The sequence below is a fragment of the Tetrao urogallus genome, assembly GCF_951394365.1.
Source record: "Tetrao urogallus genome assembly, chromosome: 23".
NCBI lineage: Eukaryota > Metazoa > Chordata > Aves > Galliformes > Phasianidae > Tetrao > Tetrao urogallus.
In genome coordinates, this window is record NC_136836.1 from 2,687,690 (window position 1) to 2,706,840 (window position 19,151).

Sequence of the window (19,151 nt, forward strand, 5' to 3'; positions counted from 1 at the left end):
GGTAACATTGCTTCCACTGTGCTGCCTTTGGGTTCTGACTCGCGGGATCGGGTGTAATGTAACCTTCCCTCTTCTCCAGTTTGTTCCGTGGGCTCTTCAATGTCAAGGACGGCAGTTCTTGGAGCAAACAGGGCCCCTTGTTACAGCGGAGCACAGAAACGCACCTGGAGGACGGCGAGCTGCCATCTGCTCAGCATTTCAGTGCCGCCAAACACAGCAGTTCTGTTTGCAGGGCCTTTCTGTGAGCCCTGTACCCCCTGACGGAAACACGGGGCACAGCTGCTAAAGCTGGTTCTGCAGTCACTGCAGCATGCCATAAATCGAGCAGATGATGACAGGGACAACCCCAGCCCTCGGCGCTCTTGCATTTGTGGCTTCTGCGTCTCGGCAGATGTTGCTCTGCCGCTTGCAGCCCGTCAGAGGGCAGCAGAAAGCTGCGGGTTGCTGGCTGGAGCTTTTCTATTCTTGCAACTGGGCATCCTTAAGCCTGCTGTGAGCAGCGCAGGACAGGAGAGCTCGTCCTCTGAACTCTTCGTGAAGCAACGTGTGAACGTTCACTTAAACCTTGCCCTGGAGCATCGCCATGCTAGAATAACGTGTGAAACCGAGCAGGAATGGAAAGAAATGTTAATCACGCTGTTTCTCCCTGCAGAGGAGCGTTGACTGTCACTACGTTTTTGCAGGGTGCTGGGAAAATCCTTGATCTTCATACTGGGTACAGTCTGCATTTCTGCCCCCATTCTGCAGTATGGCCAGGATCGAGTAGTCCAGAATATTGCCTCATCAGAAATTAGGAGCGTGTAAGAGTTGTGAGATTAAAAACATGCTTACAGCTACATTTGTTGTCTGATTTTTTGCTCCCCTTGGGCATCCTCAGGTCACGTTTCCAAACTCTTTCCTACAATGTTGCAAAATATGGCATAAAATCAAGACAGACAGCAAGACCCACCACTGTTAAACTGTTAAGGATGAAGTCGTCAAGTGGCACTTTTTGTGCCTAGATGTCACTGGCAACCTGACCTCTTAGGTACTCATCCTCTTTGGAGTCCCTGCTGAGGCTGCCCTTCAGGGTGGTGGTTGTTTTTCCAGCATGGCATTTCATGCACTGCGTAGCACTGAGCTCTGCTTCACTGAACTCAAGAAGCTGTTGCTCATTCTGTCCTTAACTTACAGCTACTCAAAGTGAATCGTTTGTTCTTTGTCACTTGCTGAAGTGAGTCCAGTATCTTTAATAACTCCTTTCCGTTTTTTCCTTCCAGCTGAGTAATAGAGAACTTGCTTTCTTTTTTACTGTCCTGGGATAATCCGTGGAGATGGATATTGAGCAATAAAAATGCAGGAGGAAGCCAGGGTCATATGCTTGTGTTGGAGTCGGAGAAGGTAAGAATGTTATATTCTGTCCTACATCCTTGTGACAGAGCAAAAACACTGTAAGGAGAATATTGAAAAACAGTTTGTTCCCCTTAAAAGTTTGTGGATTGTCAAAGAAGGAGCAGCTTGTAACAGAAGGACGTGGGGACTCGTCTGCCTTCTGCGTGGATAGCAGCGGCTGAAACATCCTGTCCCCTCTGCTGGCACAGACACACCGTGATTTGCTGCTCTGAGAGCTTGATCCTGAAAATTGCTGAGTAAATTCTGATTGCCATTCGCTGTAATCACTGCAGGTGTCATCCTGAGCCCCCAGAGCCCTGGGCAGTGCTGCCATTCTGCTTCCCAGCCGGGCACTCTAGGAGTTCAGCTTGTTGAAGGGCTCAATGCCATCGGTCTCAGAGCTCCTTCACCTCTCAGGAGCTTCGGCTGCGTTTAATGTCCTCTCAGTGCCTCTATGAGTGGTCCCAGCTCTTAAAATTAAAGGTTTTGAGCCTGAGAATCTGGCCTGAGAGACTTTAATTTGGATCTGCTACTTTTAGCTTGAGTTTGAAACTGACTCGCATTGTTTATCAGCCTCTGGTGCTACAATTTACTGTGCTAGAGCTTCCTTTGTTGGGCTCACAGGCTCCAAGTCCGTCCTCACCTTTAGGCAACTGCAGCCAATGGGCTGAGATCATGAATGAAGTTGGACAGGGATAGTTAAGGTAATAAAGGACATTAAAAAAAAATAAAGATACATAAAGCCAAAGCTTGGAATGGCTTCTGAGATTCTGAATGTCCTTTTAGTCATTCAGGAGAAAATATGCAGTGAAATCTGTTCTCCACTCTTGCACAAGATAGCATGTCTTAAGCTTCGTTCAAGCACATTTTCTGTATAAACACAACACAGCTTCAAGTGATAAACAGATCTGGGAGATTTTTTGCCCATCAAATATTTACAAATGATTGTAGGCTTGCATATATCTGCTTTTCAGCCACAGCCACAGCAGCGATTACTGCACGTGCTTGGAGGAGCCACCTTTCACATTAAAACTTCTTCACCATTCTTCACAACTACAGAGAAGCTCCATGAAGCTCCTTCCCACAAAGGCAACGATGCACCTCTGTGGGCAAAGTGTCAGAAATGCATTTTATCCCCATTTGGCTGATTCCTGTATTGCAGTTGGTAACACGAGGTACCATTCCAACAGTATGACTGCGTCAAAACAAGGCACTATCATCTCTGCCAATGCAGACAGGGATAATTAGACCAGTGCTGAAAAGTCATAGGTTTTGGTTGTTGCTTTGGGTATAAGCCAAGCAATGTGACCATTTTTTGTTCTCTCTAAAGCATTGTTTCTCAGAAATAAGGCCTCCAGAATTTGAGTTCTTCATTGTGGGAAGCATCCTGAGGCTTGCTGGAGGTGCTGTGTTTAGCCATAGAAACAACAGAATGAAAAATACTGCAGTGTATTTATAGCAAGAAGGATGATTTATGGGGTAACGATGGTTGTAGTGCTTCTAGCTTAGGAACTCTGTATGGAACAGAGTAATTAAATGTTTGGCCTTTAAAAAGAGGGGAAAAAAAAGAAGCCCACAACAACAACAAAAAACCCAGATGAATAATGGAAAACAAATCCCCTCTCTGGTGAAAAGCCAAACCTGTGTTTTGAAAATCAAATGCTTTTTTGGGTTAAGCAGTGAAAAAAAACGGACTTGATCTTTGCAACAGCTTGGATTTATTATTGGAACCAGTTGGCTGTGCCATAGAAGAGAGGAATGTTCTGGTAATTAGAGCAAGAAGCTGGGAGTCAGGAGCAGTAGGGTCTGTTTCTGGCTTAAGCACCAGCACGCTGTGTAGCCCTGGGAAGCATGCTGCCTCATTTGTACCCTGGCTTTCCCACCTATAAAACGGGGCTAAAGAAATTGTTCAACCTCCCAAATCGTGTGCGCTGCTGAAGACCATCCTGCAGCACCTGGCGGTCTGTGCTGCTGCAGAACAGATCCGCACAAGCCTGAGCTTCAAATGCTTTGGAAAAATCCTGCCCTAAACCTTTACAAACCTGATTGCCCGGATTCCTAAATCCACGTGTGGGCCTCTAATTGAACACGGTGTGATTTCCAGAGGTTTGCTGATGAAATAGAACATGATGGGAACGACGTAGCCGTGCAAACACCGCGATCATGGGACGTTTCCCCCCACCGGGCTCCTGCCATGAGCTTGGCCACTCCTGCAGCCCTCTGAGCCCCAGCAGCAGTGCGTGAACCCACAGCCTGCAGGGTTTGTGCCCCATTGCAGCACTCGTGGGGGGCTGCCACGAAGGGGAGGGTGGGAAGTGGTCAGCAGGGCTGCTGTGTGCCATTTTGGGGGTCTCCGGGCGGCGTGAAACACTGCTTGCTGTGCTGGGAGCAGCTGCTGTAGGGGAGCAGCAGTCAGAACGACTTTGGAGCTCCCCGCAGCTCCCCTAAGGCCCCGCATCTGATTCGGTGCGGCTCTCCCAGCGCTTCAGTTTCTAGACTGCCATCTGTCAGCATCGGGAGCCCTCAGTTTGGATGCTGCCCTGCTCAGTGAGCAGAAGGAACGCCACTGCCTGGGCTGCTGTCCCTCCCCAGGGCAGAGGAAATGTGCACTGACAGGGCAGGAAATTCTTGCCGGCCGCAAGGACCTGGAGCTTCGCCTCCCAGTTTCCTGTGGGCCTTACCCCGGTGTCAGGCCAGATGCTTCCAGATTATTAATAGCAGTAGTTACATTAACAGGTTTGTGTTTTTCTTCTTCTGTCAACGAAATTATTTCTTCATGGAAGACTTTCAGGTTGTTTTTATTCAAAGAGGTCGGGAAGGACCCAAGAATTGCAGCACTGCGATCTGTCCAAGCTAACGAGCAGCCAAGCAGGGATTTTGCTTCGTGGAAGGCTCTTGGTCCATACAGACAGGCTCTGAAGTTCTTGTGCAAAACAAATAGCTGCAAACTGGGGCAGGCTCAGCATGGCAGAGGATTTTGTTCCACAAGTATTTCCTCGCAGCAGCTGAGCTGCTTCCAGAGTGCAGCCACTTTCTCCTTGCTAATGGCTGCAGCCCTTGCATTGCTTCCTTCAAGGGGCCGTGCAAGAAAATGACCGTTTCCAAAGCACAACCTGTCCTTCTCTGGTGCGCCACATAAGTTGGTGTTGATCAGACCTGATTGGTGTTATTAGGGAGAGCAGGCTTCTGCAGAGAGCCCCAGCTTTTTGGAAGCATTATTCGTGGACAAGTGGTCCCCTGTGGTTGCCCCATGCCACAAACTTTCTTCCCATAAAGGAGGAATGGGAACAGGTTCTCTTCTCGGCTGCACTGGTCATGTAACGCTGCAGATCTCTCAGCTCAAGGAAGTGAATCTTTATTTAGATTAAAACCAGCATCGGTTTACAAGATGTAGAATAGGCTTTGTATGCTGGGTTCCCTGCTGCATTGGTTACCCAGTCACTAGTCAGAAACTGCTGGGTGCTTGGGAGGAGGAGATCGCTCCATTGCAAACCGTGGTTTGAAACATCTTGGCTCTTGTTGCTGAGGAACGTTATAAATACTGTTCCCAGGACAAACATTCTCCATATCTGAGGGCTAATGAGCCAAACAGCTGCTCTGAGGCTGTCCACCTCTGACACCAGTAAACACTAAGCCATGTGAAAAGGATTTTAACGTGCCCAGACACTCCAATATAGAAGTTGTACGTGTCTAAAACACAGCGTTCTCGCCACTTCCATTTTGCACCTTCAAAAGAAAAAGCTCTTTGCTATCTTTGACACCTGCAACTGTCAGAACAAAACCTGCACAGCCCATGGTGCAAATCCAGCTGCTTTCAGCCAAGTGCACCATGTTTAAGGAAAGGAAGGGAGCATGAAGTGGCACAAGCATCTATCCTAGGAAAGCTTTCTGTAAAGGTCCACCTGCAACATGCTGGAGTATTCATTGATGTCCTCTGGCTGTCTGAACAGCTTCAAGTCCATAACCCCAGTAAACCCATGCATTCTCCTTTTGGGCTTTCCTGACTCTTACCCTTTAAATTCAATGGAATTGCGCCTGATTTACACCCACGTGAGCGGAGCAGAATCACTCCCTTTTCTTCAGCAAAACAAACATTTGTTACTTAGAAAGAAAAACAGCGGAATCTTAAAATGTGATCCAAAGCTGAGCGGAAATTCTCAGTAATGCAGGAATTTGAGTTTGTCCAGTTTGTAAACACAGAACGGGGGGGGGCTGCTGATGATGAGCGCCGCGGGGGCCGGGGGGCTGGGGGCTGTAGTTGGGGTTGTTCTGCCATGGGCACAGCATGCAGCAGCTGAGAGGGTCCTGGGGGAGTTGTAATGGGACAGGACTGAGCTCTGGCAATGCAGGTTGCGGTTTATCCGCCAGCTAAGCCCTTGGTCAGGCCTAAATCTTGATGCCGATAGCCCCAGATCCTGGAAGAGAGTGAGATCCAGAGCTGAACCAAAGGAAGTTAGGGGTCTAGAGATGCAGACAAACTGTTGGGATCCTTTCTGAAAGCACCCTGGTGGTCTGAGCGCCCAAAGCCTGAGGGTCTCCACTTGTGCAGACCTCGCAGGGCTTCTCTCTGGTCAGCCTTTGCTGAGCTCTCTCCAGATCTCAGGTTCCCACAGCTCCCTCCATGCTCACCAATTCTGGATAGTTTTGTGTGCGTCCCCTCCATAAATTATTTTCAATGCCAATTTCGCCTAAGCTGAGCTGCAGAGCTCCCTGAAGCTGTCAGTCAGGTATGGAGAACCCAGCGCAGCTTCCCTCTACCTAGACAAGAAATGCACACACGCATTCACACCACACTACTTGCTTAGCACAGCCCACTGAACTCAACATGAACCCCAGACCCAGCAGTAACCCATGATATTTATGGAGTGAACAACTTCCTGTGAAGGACGTGGAAGAATAATATGGCTCCTGGAGAGCCCTTGCCCTTCCTCGCATTCACTTTTATCTCACGCATGTGATCCTACAATCATTTCACTCAGCTGGGACTGGAAGAGCGGGGTCATATCCTGGCTGCTTTTTCCTCTATAGGAAAGGACAGGAGAAATGCTGTTGCCTTCCTTCCCGAGTTCTGTGGTTCTCTAAGAAAAGGGCACGCATAAGGTACCTAGGAAGTGTTGTTACTACCTTGTACCTGGTCCCTGTAGTCATCTGAAGAGAGAATCTGACAGACAAGAAACACGGGGATGGATGACTGCTGGCTGCTCTGGCCGTAGCTCTGCTGATGCTCTCTGAAACCCAGAGATTCCTGTTGAGATTTTACCTGGGGCAGAACAACCCAGGATAGCCCAAAAGTGGGAGCCCCTGTCTTCAAAAGCTGTGCAAGGCATGGGTGTCCAGAAGGCCCAGATACGGATGTGTTTCTTTCTTGGGAAATAGAAGGGGCCTGATTCTGATCTTGTGTTTAGGAGAAAACTGACTTGTGCAGAGCTGGAGAGAGAACAGAGCCATTCTTGTTCGGTAGCTTTGCTCTGCTATGAGCTGAGGGGGGTGTTGCTGGAAAGTGCAAAATCCACACTCAGAAAGGAATGCAACCACAACCAAACACAGCTACAACCCTTGCGATGAGGTGGGGATGGCCGTGCCCCAGCCTCACTGAGCAGCCTCATCTGGGAGACTCCAGCAACAAGACGATCTCGAGGTGCCTTGAGATGCTGCTTTCTGCCTTCCAGCTCTCAGCCAGCTTCCTTGCCAAGCTCACTGTGATGTCCCACATCGCTGCCTCCCTGCTGTGCCACTCACCTTCCCTAGCAGCAACCACAGGGCACGACTTCAGCGGGTGACTCCAGGAGGGAAGACCCCAGACCCCTTCCCACTGCCTCCTTCTCACCCCTGCTGTGTCCCCTCACTTGGGAGTCCCAGCACAGACCAAGAACCGTCCCTTCTGTCTGCTAGGTCACTGTGTTGGAGGACTTGGAACAAGCAACAGTTCCTCTGCAGGGAAGGGGTAAGGAGGTCTGCTCTATTTCTCCTTCTGAATGAGCTGCAAAGAGCTTCCGAGCTGTCCAATTAAAACAAGTCTCTGACAAAAATAGGATGAGAGGGAGCTACTTTAAAAACAAAACAATCCAGCACAGCCCTTCCCTTCTCAGGGGCTCCTATGGAAGTGCCAGCTTTAGATCTGCTTTGGGTATTTCTTTCACTGGAAGCCACAGCAGGCAGTGACCTCCTGGCGCTGGCTGGGAGAACATGGCAGTGAGTAAGAGCAGGCTTGCAGGCACCATCACGTCTCCCCTAAAGGCTGATTTTGCTGCAGCCCAAAGAGCAGAAATAAGATTCTGAGTGTGGGAAAGAGCAGAACAGATGTTGGCACACGCAGCACCAGCAGCCAGCCAAGCCCGTGGGAGGCCGTGCAGCAAACATCACTTCAGGCCCTGAGACTCCAAAACAGGGAGGATGGGTTCCTGAGCTCACAGGTCTGAGTGCAACTCCAGGTCCCTGCAACCTGGACCAGCTCTGTGGCCATGGGAGCCCCTCATCAGGAAGGGCTCTGCTGCTGCTTGCTGCTGTCCCAGCTTCACTCCTCGTGGCTCGGTGTGAAGACCAGCTGCTGATGGAAAGGCAAGCAGCCGCTGCACTGAGCAGGCAGGAAGTTTCAGTGGTGATTCAGGGCTTGAGAAGCCTCGCTGATCGCAGCAGTGCTGCTTTAAAGGCTCTTCTCTGTCTCATAACACAGCTGATGTGAAGCATAAAAAGGAGTCTTAGGTCTTCATCATGAGCCTGGCTTGTTGGGGTTCCTCCTGACTCAGCCCTGCTTTGGCTCTTCAGATCCCACTGAAATACACCTAAGGCTTGCAATAATCTCACAAGCTCTTCCCCATAGGTGTTTTTGTAAAGTGAATACCCCAGTGCAAACGTGGGAGCTTGTCTTACTCCTCCTGTTTCTCCACACCAGTGCAGGATAGCAGAACAGCCATAAGCTGGTGCGTTATATTGAGCAGAATTGGAGAAGCTGGAAATAACGGTGTTTGTTTCCTTTGTTCAGGGCAGGACAAGCAGGGCTGGGGGGAGAAACCTCACTGCTCCAGAGGGTCTGCAAAGGGAGAGTGCATTTCACTGCTTTAGCAGGAAGGCAATGGGATGGACGAGCCTGTGGAGCTGGTTGGTTGTTTCCCTGCATAGCACACCAGGAGCACATGGAGCTCCAACAGTTAATGCCAGAGTTGGGAGCATTTCTGTGGTTTTTGGAGGTGAGGAGTGCCAAGTGACCAAGAGCTGCCCTGGCAGGAGGGCTCCTTTTCCTTACCTCCCTGAGACACAGCCAGGCTCCACACTTTTCATTCTTATCCCCTTTTTTTGAGGTCGGGGCACCTCAGGCTCAAAGTCGCAATCACTGTAGAATCCCCCCAGATTGTTTTTTATTAACAAAGCCTTTTGACCTAAACAGATTGGCCTATCTCTGCCAGGAAGGCATTACTTTCCAGTCTAATGCACAAGGGAGAACATTGTGAAATGACTGCATAAAGAGGCATTAAAGTAGAGATGATTCGGGGCTATTTGCCTGGTACAGAAATGGAACCATCCACAGCTCACTCTCTTACCTACCCGTGTCCTCAGGATCAGACTGGAAAAACAAGGGGAGCTCATTCACCTCCAGCCTGCTTTCAGTGCCATCTCCGTGCCTCTCTGATCCCAGAATGACGCCGCACTTCTGGGGGTGAAGCGATTTAAACTGTAGAGAAGAAAATCACCAGTTCTGATTATTTCCCTTGGGAGGCCAGGATGAGCAGCTTCCAAAATGATGTATGGGAAATCCAAGGAAGATGGGGATGGACAATGTTCCACTGGATGGGAGAGGCACCTTTTGGGTGCAAAAGATGAAAGCAGCCTGCTGTGACTGCAGCGCTTCTTGTGAAGCAGAATCGTAGAGGAGAGCAAGATTTCACACAGATTGGGATGAATCAGGGCTGTTCACACACCAGGCAAAGCTGAGATGGAGAGTTTTAGGACTAGCACTCATGGATTCCTTTTGTTAAAGTAATACATTGGTCCTTGAACCTACATACTGATCCCTAGTGCTGAACAAGGCAGCCTGAACCACAACAAAAAGAGCACCACAGCGACAGACTGAAGTCCTGAATGAAAATGAAAAGTTCCCTGTGAGGATCAGCTCCATAAAGGACCAAGTGCTTCTCAGAGGCGTTCAGCAAAAAGCCTTCTGGATTGAGAAGCTCCTTTACATGAACCTTCCCAACTCCACCTTAAATCCACCCCCACAGATTGAAGCCCTGAAGGTTTCCTTCAGGGTAATGAAGCATGCAGCGAGTTGAGAAGTGGAACAAATCTGAGGAGGTGCCCATTTCACAGGTGGGTGCAGCTTGCTGCTTCCTCCCGGGGCCTTTTCCTCCTGCATCTCCCTGCACACCACGTGCCCCAGCATTCCTGCCCATGGGCAGTGGCTCACAGCAGTGGCTCACAGCCGTACCCACGTTTCTCAGGCAGCACAGACCTCAGGGCTTATTGCATTACCAATTGCACAGCTGTCTGCAGGCTGTTGCAACAGCCCAGGTGCCCCTGGAGGCGTGGAAATCGCTCTCAGCTCTGCATTGCCCACGAGGTCTGCTTATAATTGGAGGGCCATTAAGTGGGATGCTGGGCCCAGGGCACAGACTTCTGCCTCCTGTACCAGCTGAAGAGCTGTCCTCTGCTCACAGTGCGTGTTCCATTCCTTCTGTATCTGGGATCCTTCAAGAGAACAGTGGCAGTGTTTGGGAAGGTTGAGGCTGTGCCACGTTTTTGCTGCTGCCTGCCAGTAGCAGAGCAAACAAGAGGGCACAGGAGTGTTTATTGCAGGATCTTCCCTAGGTGAGCAAAACCCTCCTGCCTGCAGGGATGGGGCAGTGAGTGGATGGAGCTACACGTTAAGCACTGTCTTTTAGAAAGGGCACAAATAAAACGCTGTCATCAGCCCCATTTGGTTTGGGATGAAGCTGTGCTTTATGTCCTTGCTGTGTGAGCAGAGATGCCTTTATCCCTGCCTCATTTACGAGCTGAAGGAGAATGCCTTGTGAAACGTGAATGGTGAATTTTAGGCAGTGACACAGTTTAAGGTGCCAAGCTTTCCAAAAAGGGAACAAACGTGTATCCAGCCAGGCTGCCCTCAGTTCTAACTGCTCCAGGGCAAAAGGTCTGTGCCACCTCCATCAAATCTGTGTATGAGGCAGAATCTTCAGCTGTGCCATTACAGGTGGCTGTTGTGAAGATTGTGAGATCCCTCATTTTAGGTAGGAGGAAAAGAAGGAGTTGCTTCTGGAGAGGTTTACACTGTGTTAATGCTTTCCAGCTCCCAGTCCCAAGAAGCTTTCCATGTGCTAATTAAGAGTCAGGTCAGTCTGTCTTCAGCCATGGACAAGCAGCAGCACAGGCTGGTGTTGGGACTGGAGCACAATGCAGGGCTTGGCTGCTGGTTGGCATTCCCTGTGCATGGAGGTGAGGAGGGAGGCTTACAGCACACACTGCTGCACAATCCCTGTCATTTTCTTCATCTCCCATCCAACATCCCAGCACACGCTGTGTGGACCTTATAGCACATCCTGCAGCTGTTCCTTCTTCCTGCTTTATGACGGCCCTAAGTGGCCCAGTATGAAGACCTTTGGGCACTTCTACACCCATTCCTAACCCAGAGGCATGGCTCTGTGTGCTGGCGCTGCTCCCTGCAGAGCAGAGCATCGCTGCCCAACCTGCTCCATCCCACCAGCTCACAGTGCCCTCTGCTGCACTCCTTCCCCTCTTCCCAGTAGTAAAAAGTCACTCCCTGAGACAGGAGTGTGTGCTGTCCTGCATCAGTCCTGGGGCACAGATCAAGTGCAGGCAGGAACTGCTATCCTTTCCAATAACCTTCACCCTGCAGCTTTTCGTTGCTCTGTAAAACAAACAGCTCCTCACTGCAGGAGTGCAGACGTCAGTCTTTGTATCTGTGCTTCTTCAAGTCCTCGGCTCCTGCAGCCAAAAAGGAATGGATGTAAGCAGGGAAAGCCGACCCGGGCTTCATACTTTTGGTGTTAGAGGGAAGAATTAAAAACTAATAATCTTGCTTTGACTGGGATTTGATTTCCACACGCGGAACAAAACCGACCTGCAGGCTCACAACTGCCAGGGCCACAGGAATCTGTTCGCCTTGCCCGGAATCTGGGCATTCCTCTTGCACCCATCTGGGGCTGCTCTGCACGTTGTCACTCAAGGGCAGGCACGCCCCCTCCGAGAGGCTATTTAAGGAGAAGCTGATGAGCAACTTTCTCCGAAGAGAGACGAGCAATCCCGAAGAAGAAGGCAGTGCGTGGGTCAGCGGGCTGAGTGCCTCCCTTCCCTCACTCGGGATGTCTGGCAGCACAGGGACAGCTGCCCACACTCTGCTTCTTCTGCTCCTCGCCCCTGCCTGGGTATGTATGTATGTATGTACGTACGGCTGATTGCTCTCCGTGTGCTGCAGCTTCTTGCTTCGGTGCATGCGATGCTTTGGGGATGTCTGTCCACCACTGCCTGCCTGGAGCAGTGGGAATGCAGGCAGAGCGCTGTGCACACAGAGCTGCACTGTGCAGAATGCCTGAGGGTAGCAGAGCTCACTTTGCTGAGCTAAGAGCCAGCCCTGCTTTGGAAGAGGATCAAGAGGTGACATCGCTGGGTTTGCGGCACTGCGAGGACTGGGTCTCACAGCCCACATCATTACCATCATCATCCTCCTGCCCCGAAAATCCATTTGCTCCCGGAGTAGTGACCTGAGGAGAAAGTCGAACCCCAGCCCCTGCAGGGCTCTGGGTCTGTTCTGTGTCCAACAGCACGCACAGAGCAGCTGGTTCTGCTTGGGACGTTTGTGTGCAACACAGCGCTGGTGTGAGAGGAAACCCTGCTGCATAATTAATGTGCTTGTTAGCATGCGATCTAATTGCGGTGTCTTTTGGGTCGGTGAAGAAGTTGGGTTGGCTGCTTTGAGTGCCTGTTTGTGTTAATAGATGCAATAAGCTTCTGATCAGGTTCCATTGCTGCTGGCAGCGCTCACAAGCGTGCTCTGCCCCCTTTCCTGCTGAGCACAGCGCCCTGTGCACCCGGCTGAGATCTGAGGGTTATTTCTGGGCTTTGGAGTGGTTGCTGTTCCTTTCCCTGCCTCAGCATTGGTGCTATCATAGCCATCCTACAAACGATGGCAAACCCTGTCGCTGTGCTGCTCCATAGTGACCAGGGATGTCATCTTTGTCCTCAAACCTGCTGCCTGGGCAATGGCACTTTGGGTGCTCGATGCACACAGCACAGCACCGCAGCTGGCACTGCTGCACCTCGGCCATGCAGGGTGCTCAGCTCTGCTGCTCTTTGGGACAAACTGTGAGGCAGAGCTGCAGCTGTTGGATGGTGCCCCAAGCGCTGCGATGGGAGGAGAGCAGGAATTACCCACAGTAATTGGCTGTTTGCAGTGTGGGAATAGCCGTGTTCTGACTGCTTCATCTTCTGCCAGTCTTGGAGTGTGGAACAGAACCAATTCTGTGCTTACTGAATTAACCCCTGGCTCCCAAAGCAAACAGCCATCCCAGCTCCCAGGCACTCCTTCCCCAGCTCTTTGAGTGCAGGGCTGAGCCCAAGCCTATTGTAAAGGCACTGCCATGCTGGCTCCCTACACTGCAAACTGACCAGGAGCTGCAGAGCTGCTGCAATGTGAGCCCACGTCCCATCCTTACACCTTCAGAGGGCGCAGAGGGAGAGGTTTTGGGTGCATGCAAAGCAGGGAGCACATCTTGCCTCTTTCCCCAGCTCAATGGGAGCTGCCAGCAGAGCTAGGCAGGAGCAGGGAGCATCAGCATGCCAGGTTTGGGCTCTCACTTCACCAAATCTTCACCTCGCTCTGTTATGCTGGTTCTGCTGCTCCTGAAGTTCACAGCAATGCACTCTTAGCGGAAAGAAGAACAAAGCTGTAGTGAATCTGTAGTTGGGATCAGTGATGTTAAAAGGGTGATTTTAAGGACAGACCCTTCAGCAGAGGGGAACCAAGTGCTGGGCCTATGCAGAACCCTTCTGCAGCTGGGTCCATGGAGGGGAAATGCTGCCTTTGTGTTTTTAATGGTTGGCAGGGAAGATTTTAATGTGAGTGAGGAGCAGGAGATACAAAAAGCCACGCGTGAATTTGCTTGGCAAAGCAGCAGCCAGGAGACTCAGCACAACCTGGGCCAGGAGGACTGGGTGGGAGAAGGAGCTGACAGATGGGAAAACCTCTAAAAGATGAGAAGAGCACTGCAAACATGGAAGAGCTGGGGCTTTTGCACATGGATGAGGGAAATGAGTCCGGGGTCTGAGCCTGGCTGTTGTGCTGACAGCAGCTGGATGCATTCTGAGGTGAGTTCTTAAGGAAACAAACAGCACCAACAGTGATTCATGATGGCAAGAAGGAAAACTCAGCTGGCTGTAATTCCCTTGGGTTCTCTGTTGTGCAGAAAGAGGTTGTTTTGGTTTGGTTTGCAGCAGGAGAGATATTTTGGGTGTTTCTTTATATGGCCTGTGGCTGATGCTGTGCTGGAAAAAGCTGTTTGTCATCGTTTCTTTCAGTGCAGCTGAACACAGGCCCTGTGCTAGGAATGCTTTGCCCCTTCTACCATCTCATCCCCCCCATCCACTCATCCATGGTTAAATAACATCTCCTGCACGGAAACCAGCAGGACATCGCTGCTGCATTGTCACTGTATTTAATGCTTTACTGCCATTACTGGTAACGAGCAGAGCATCCAAGGAAGCTGTTCACAGGCAGGGCAGTGGGACATAAAGCCATGCTGAGTTCCAGCTGGAGCTCACCAGGTGCCCAGGGTGGCACAGCTCTGTGAAAAGGGGAGGGCAGAGCTGGTCTCTATGGGCAGAACAGGGGCAGCTCCTCAGCCACAGCACTGCTGGCTTTGGCTGCATCCCATGTGTGTGCCCTGCTGCTTTCTTCCCTGGCAGGGGTCTAACGATGCTTTCTTGCAAGCAGTGCTGCGAATCGCTTGCTGCTCGTGGTTGCTGTGTTCTTGCCTCCAGAGGGGAGGCTGAGCTGTGTGTGGGGCTCCAGGCTGCTGCCTGTGCTGTTGGTTCTGCGTCTTCTTCCTCTGAGCTCCAGCTGTGTTTATGCAGAAGACAAACCTGGTGCTGGGAGCTGCGTGCGCGGAGCTGTGTGCAGGCGGGGGACGAAGCTCCGTCCCATCTGTTGGCTGTGCAGACAATGGGATGCCCCGAACCAAGCGGATGTTTTCATTCCTCTGGCTGCTTTGTGGCACACTCAGTTTCTCTGTGGCTTCTCTGCCCTGCAGGTAGGAGCCCAGGGCTGCACGTACCCGTGTCAGTGTCCTTCCCAGCCCCTGCAGTGTCCTGCTGGCACCAGCCACATGTTGGACGCCTGCGGCTGCTGCAAGGTGTGCGCCAGGCAGCTGGGCGAGCTGTGCTCCCTGCAGAAACCCTGTGACCACCACAAGGGACTCTACTGTGACTTCTCCAACATCCACAGAGGCAGCGGGATCTGCTTAGGTGAGAGAGCCATGCCTTCTGTCCCTGCGTGCTTTTCTCTTTGTGCCTGCGATGCGGGTGGGAATGCCTGCAGCCCTGCAGGGGAAATATTCACTTCTCTGAGAAGTGCTGCTGCACGCAGAGCCTCACCCAACCCTCACTGCCTTGTGCTGGAATTTGGCATTTTGTGCTCCACTGCTTCCCCGCAGGAGGCACGGCGTAATTCTGGCTTTAGCACTTGGGTGCAAACAGATGAGCCAATAGTCTGTGTATGCACAGGGCATGAGAGCTGCTGAGCCAGGTAAATGCAAACGCAGACCTGTCCTCTCTCAGTTAGAGCTGATGCTGCTTTCCAACCTGAATTGAATGGATTGAACACGTAGAAGGTGTTTTCTTCACTCTTTTGAGACACTGTGATAAATTCTCTGCTTAATTTTCCTCCCCTTGGTCGCAGAATCACACAGAATCACAGAACGGCCCAGGTTGGAAGGGACCCCAAGGATGGTGAATCTCCAACCCCCTGCCAACAGGGCCACCAACCTCCACATTCAATACCAGCCCAGGCTGCCCAGGGCCCCATCCAACCTGGCCTTGAACATCTCCAGGGATGGACGGGGCAATCATCATCTTGAGAACACACAGCAGCTTCCCAGTGCTTTCTGTAGGCACTCATGCTGCTGAGTGATGCTAAATGGGGTCAGTGATACGATAATGTCCAGGGGGTGTAAGATGCATGCTGCCCAATTAAGGCTGGAAATGAGATGTTTATAGCAGTAAAATCATTTGGATTGAGGGTAATGAAGTCATTAGGATAGTTTACGTGGGAATGTGGAGAAGTCTCCATCTCTAAGACTTTATATGAATACTGGACATCTTCCTAAAAGAAAATGCTCTGTAATCACTGTGAGGTGTGGATTTGCAGCACAGATTTTGGAGTGACGGTCCCAGCTCTCTGCTGTGTAGGAAATCAGACCCATGGTCTGAAGGCCACGGCTCTCCTTCCTGCCTTTAAATGAGAAGTTGAGATTGTCAGGGCGAAAATGGCAGCTGAATGTGGAGCAGAACATCTCCCAGAATATGAGGGTCTGGGATACGATGTCCTCAGGTGGTGCTTCTGTCCCATCCATTCTGTTGGGGGGTGGGGAATTCCAGAAGTGTTGTGGGTACCCGGATAGGAAGGATGTGATGGGAGCAGAAAGAGCAGAGAGGTGCAAAACTATTTCAGACTGAAATGCTTCAGCCACTTCTCACTGAAAGCATTCACGAAATGGGCTTTGCCTGTGAAACAGGGGAAAAAAATGGGCTGGTACAAATGTAAGAATGTGTGAGTGCCGTTAACGCTGTTGCTATGGGTTAAATGTTGCTGCCTTTCCTTTTTTGCTCCTTTAATTTTGATTGGGAAGGAGTGAAAAGCTCAGAGGAGGCCTGGAGATGAGAGACACAGAGATCAGAGCAAACAAAGAGCTGGAAACGCTGCGGCAGGAAGGAAGATGGTCATCAGAGGGGATGATCACAGCAGAGCCCCGAAGGTCATAAACTCAGCGCATTGTTTTCCTTTTGTAGCCCACCTGGAGACATGTGGGGAAGCAGCTGCTCTTAGGAGAATGTTGCCTTTTGGTCTCTTAAGAACAGCCAGGAGCAGAGCTCTGTGCAGGACAGGACCTTAGAGCATCGCTGCTGCTCCCACACCTCCTTCTCCTCCTTCCTCAGCTCGCGAGGGCGCAACATGTGACCTGCTGGGCAAGGTGTATCACAACGGGGAGAGCTTCCAGCCCAGCTGCAAGCTGCAGTGCATCTGCCTGGATGGGGCCATCGGCTGCATCCCGCTGTGCTCAGCCGACCTGCGCCTGCCGTCCCCTGACTGCCCCCACCCACGGAGGGTGAAGATCCACAACAAGTGCTGTGAGGAGTGGGTCTGTGAGGAGGGCGGCCAGGAGGAGCGCTTAGAAACTGTCATGGCAGGTGAGAGATGGGCGGACGGAGCGGTTTGCTGGGGGATGGAGCAGACCCTGACTGCCTGCGGTCGCTTCATTTACAGCTGGTGGCTCTCGCTTGGTGCAGGGGGATGAACTGTGTCCTGCTCAGCATCCTGCAGGGGTGTTGGGTGTTTGCTGGGGGTGGGTGGCCACTGCGGCACCCTCGTGTGAGTTCCTTGCAGGCATCAGAACAGCAGAAGCAAAGCCAGGTCTCGGAGCAGCCTGTAAGAGCTGAAATCGAACCGTCAGAATTACAGAACAGTTTATAGAATTACAAAGATCACAGAAGTGTGGAACCACAGAATGTTGGGTTGGAAGGGACCTTAAAGACCCCCAGCTTTGCCGCCCACCGGATCGAGCTGCCCAGGGCCCCATGGGGTACCTGACCTTCGTGTCTCTTCCTCTCGGCTCAGTTTTCAGGGAGGATCCCAAGCCAGAGATGAACAACCTGCAGGAGAACTGCTTGGTGCAGACCACCGAGTGGAGCGCGTGCTCCAAGAGCTGCGGCATGGGCATCTCTGCCCGGGTCACCAACAACAACCCCCAGTGCCACCTGGAAAAGGAGACGCGGCTCTGCATGGTGCGGCCCTGTGACTTCCCCTGGGAGAAAGCCAAGGTAGGGCTCGGCGGAGAGGTGCTTGTATTTAAGGGCTTAGGATTTGCTCTGTGCTTCCAGCCTCTCTCTGTGCCTTCCTGCACAGTGGTGGTTCAGATTGAATATTAGGAAATATTTGTTCTCTGGAAGCGTGGGGGTGCAGTGGCAGGGAACTGGTGGGGTCACCGTCCCTGGAGGTGTTCCAGAACCATGGAGATGTGGCACTGAGGGTTTAGTGGGCATGGTGGGGTGGGTTGGGGTTGGTCTTGGTGATCCTAGAGGTCCTTTGCAACCTCAGTGATTCCACGGACGGTGCACAGCCCGGGTGAGCTTTGGTCCGACTGTCACATTCTTGTTGACCTGTTTGCTGCTGTTCTCTCCCTAGAAGGGAAAGAAGTGTGTGCGCGCCCCAAAGCCCCGCCAGCGTCTCCTCTTCGAGTTTTCAGGCTGCAGCAGCACCCGTTCCTACAGGCCCAAGTTCTGTGGCAGCTGTGCGGACGGGCGCTGCTGCACCCCATACATCACCAGCACTGCTGAGGTGGAATTCCGCTGCCCCGAGGGGGATTCCTTCCGTAGGAAGATGATGTTCATCAAGGCGTGCTCCTGCCACTATGACTGCCCCCGGGACAACGACATCTTCCTGGCCACCTACCATAGGAGGATGATTGGGGACCACGTCAAAACAGACAGGCAGTAGCTCTCTGTGTGCCAGACCCACAGGACAGGGTGAAACGAGGGCTCTGCAGTGTTCTCATGGCTGCATTCCGGGGCATCGCCGCCTCTCCCTGCTCTGTGAGGGGCTTCGTTCTTCACCACGGCACCGTTCGCCTCCTATGGTCCTGGTGGCCTTGTTAATAACAGCGGATGAGGGATCAGCCCCATCTGGCTGACAGCACACATCTGTGCAGAGCTCAGCAGAGGAGCTGGGAGCAAGCTTGAGCTGCCACCTTAATCTGTTCTCCCATAGACTGGCTGGGAGAGTGGACTAAAGCCATTTGGCTCCAGCCTGGCTCCAGAGCCAGCCATTCAGCTGCCACACCGTGCAGCCAGAGAATGGGACAGGGGAAGCCCAGGAGGTCAGAACCAGCTGGCATTCCCAGCCCATGGCCAGCAGCACGGGGCTCTGATGTGTGCTGCTGCAAAGCGGCTCAGGGAGGAAAGTGCTGAGGCCCCATGCTGAGGTCCCACTGAACCTTTTAATGATGTTTGGTTAATTAGATTCAACAGGTCAGCAAAAGCTCCCCTCATCCCCACGCCCACCCTTCGCCCTGCCTCATGCTTTCCAACAGCAGCTCTTTGCTCCTGCAGACGCCAGGATGCCCCATTCTCTGCGCAGCTGAAGGCTGTCTTTTCTTTTTACGGTTAAATTCCTTTTAGCCTCGTTGTGCAGTGAGGATGGCAGCAAAGCCAGAAGCACGAGGAGGCTGTGGGGTGTTATTGCAGGAGCACTGCTCTCCTTCAGAGCCTGGGAGGTTCTTTCAGAGAGGAGAAGACCCAGACAGGTGTAGTTTCCTCCTTCAGCCCCAAGGAGCGTTTCTGCAGTGGGGCATAGCAGGTCTCCTCACGGTGCAATGACCACGTCCTACTGTCCCCTCTGCAGTCCCTTCAGAAGCAGCTCTGCAGGAGCTCTGGCTCATGTGCACACAGCGGGGTCAGGAGCTGGAGGAGTAAAGAACTCAGAGCTCCCCAAGGGGAGCAGATCTGCTCTGAAGTTGGGCAATCCCATGGCACCGAGGATCCAGAACAGCCACTCGTGAGCC

General features: G+C 51.9%; 1 protein-coding gene across 1 annotated transcript; it reads left to right on the forward strand.

The window, feature by feature from the left end:
* Window positions 1–11,591: 11,591 nt before the first annotated feature.
* On the forward strand, window positions 11,592–18,088 carry LOC306955010 (CCN family member 2-like; the record flags this gene model as incomplete). The annotated part of the gene is made up of 5 exons (XM_079546238.1): window positions 11,592–11,747; window positions 14,628–14,841; window positions 16,531–16,782; window positions 17,210–17,412; window positions 17,777–18,088. 5 exons carry the CDS (start codon window positions 11,592–11,594, stop codon window positions 18,086–18,088), a joined length of 1,137 nt encoding a protein of 378 aa, XP_079402364.1.
* Window positions 18,089–19,151: the final 1,063 nt, after the last annotated feature.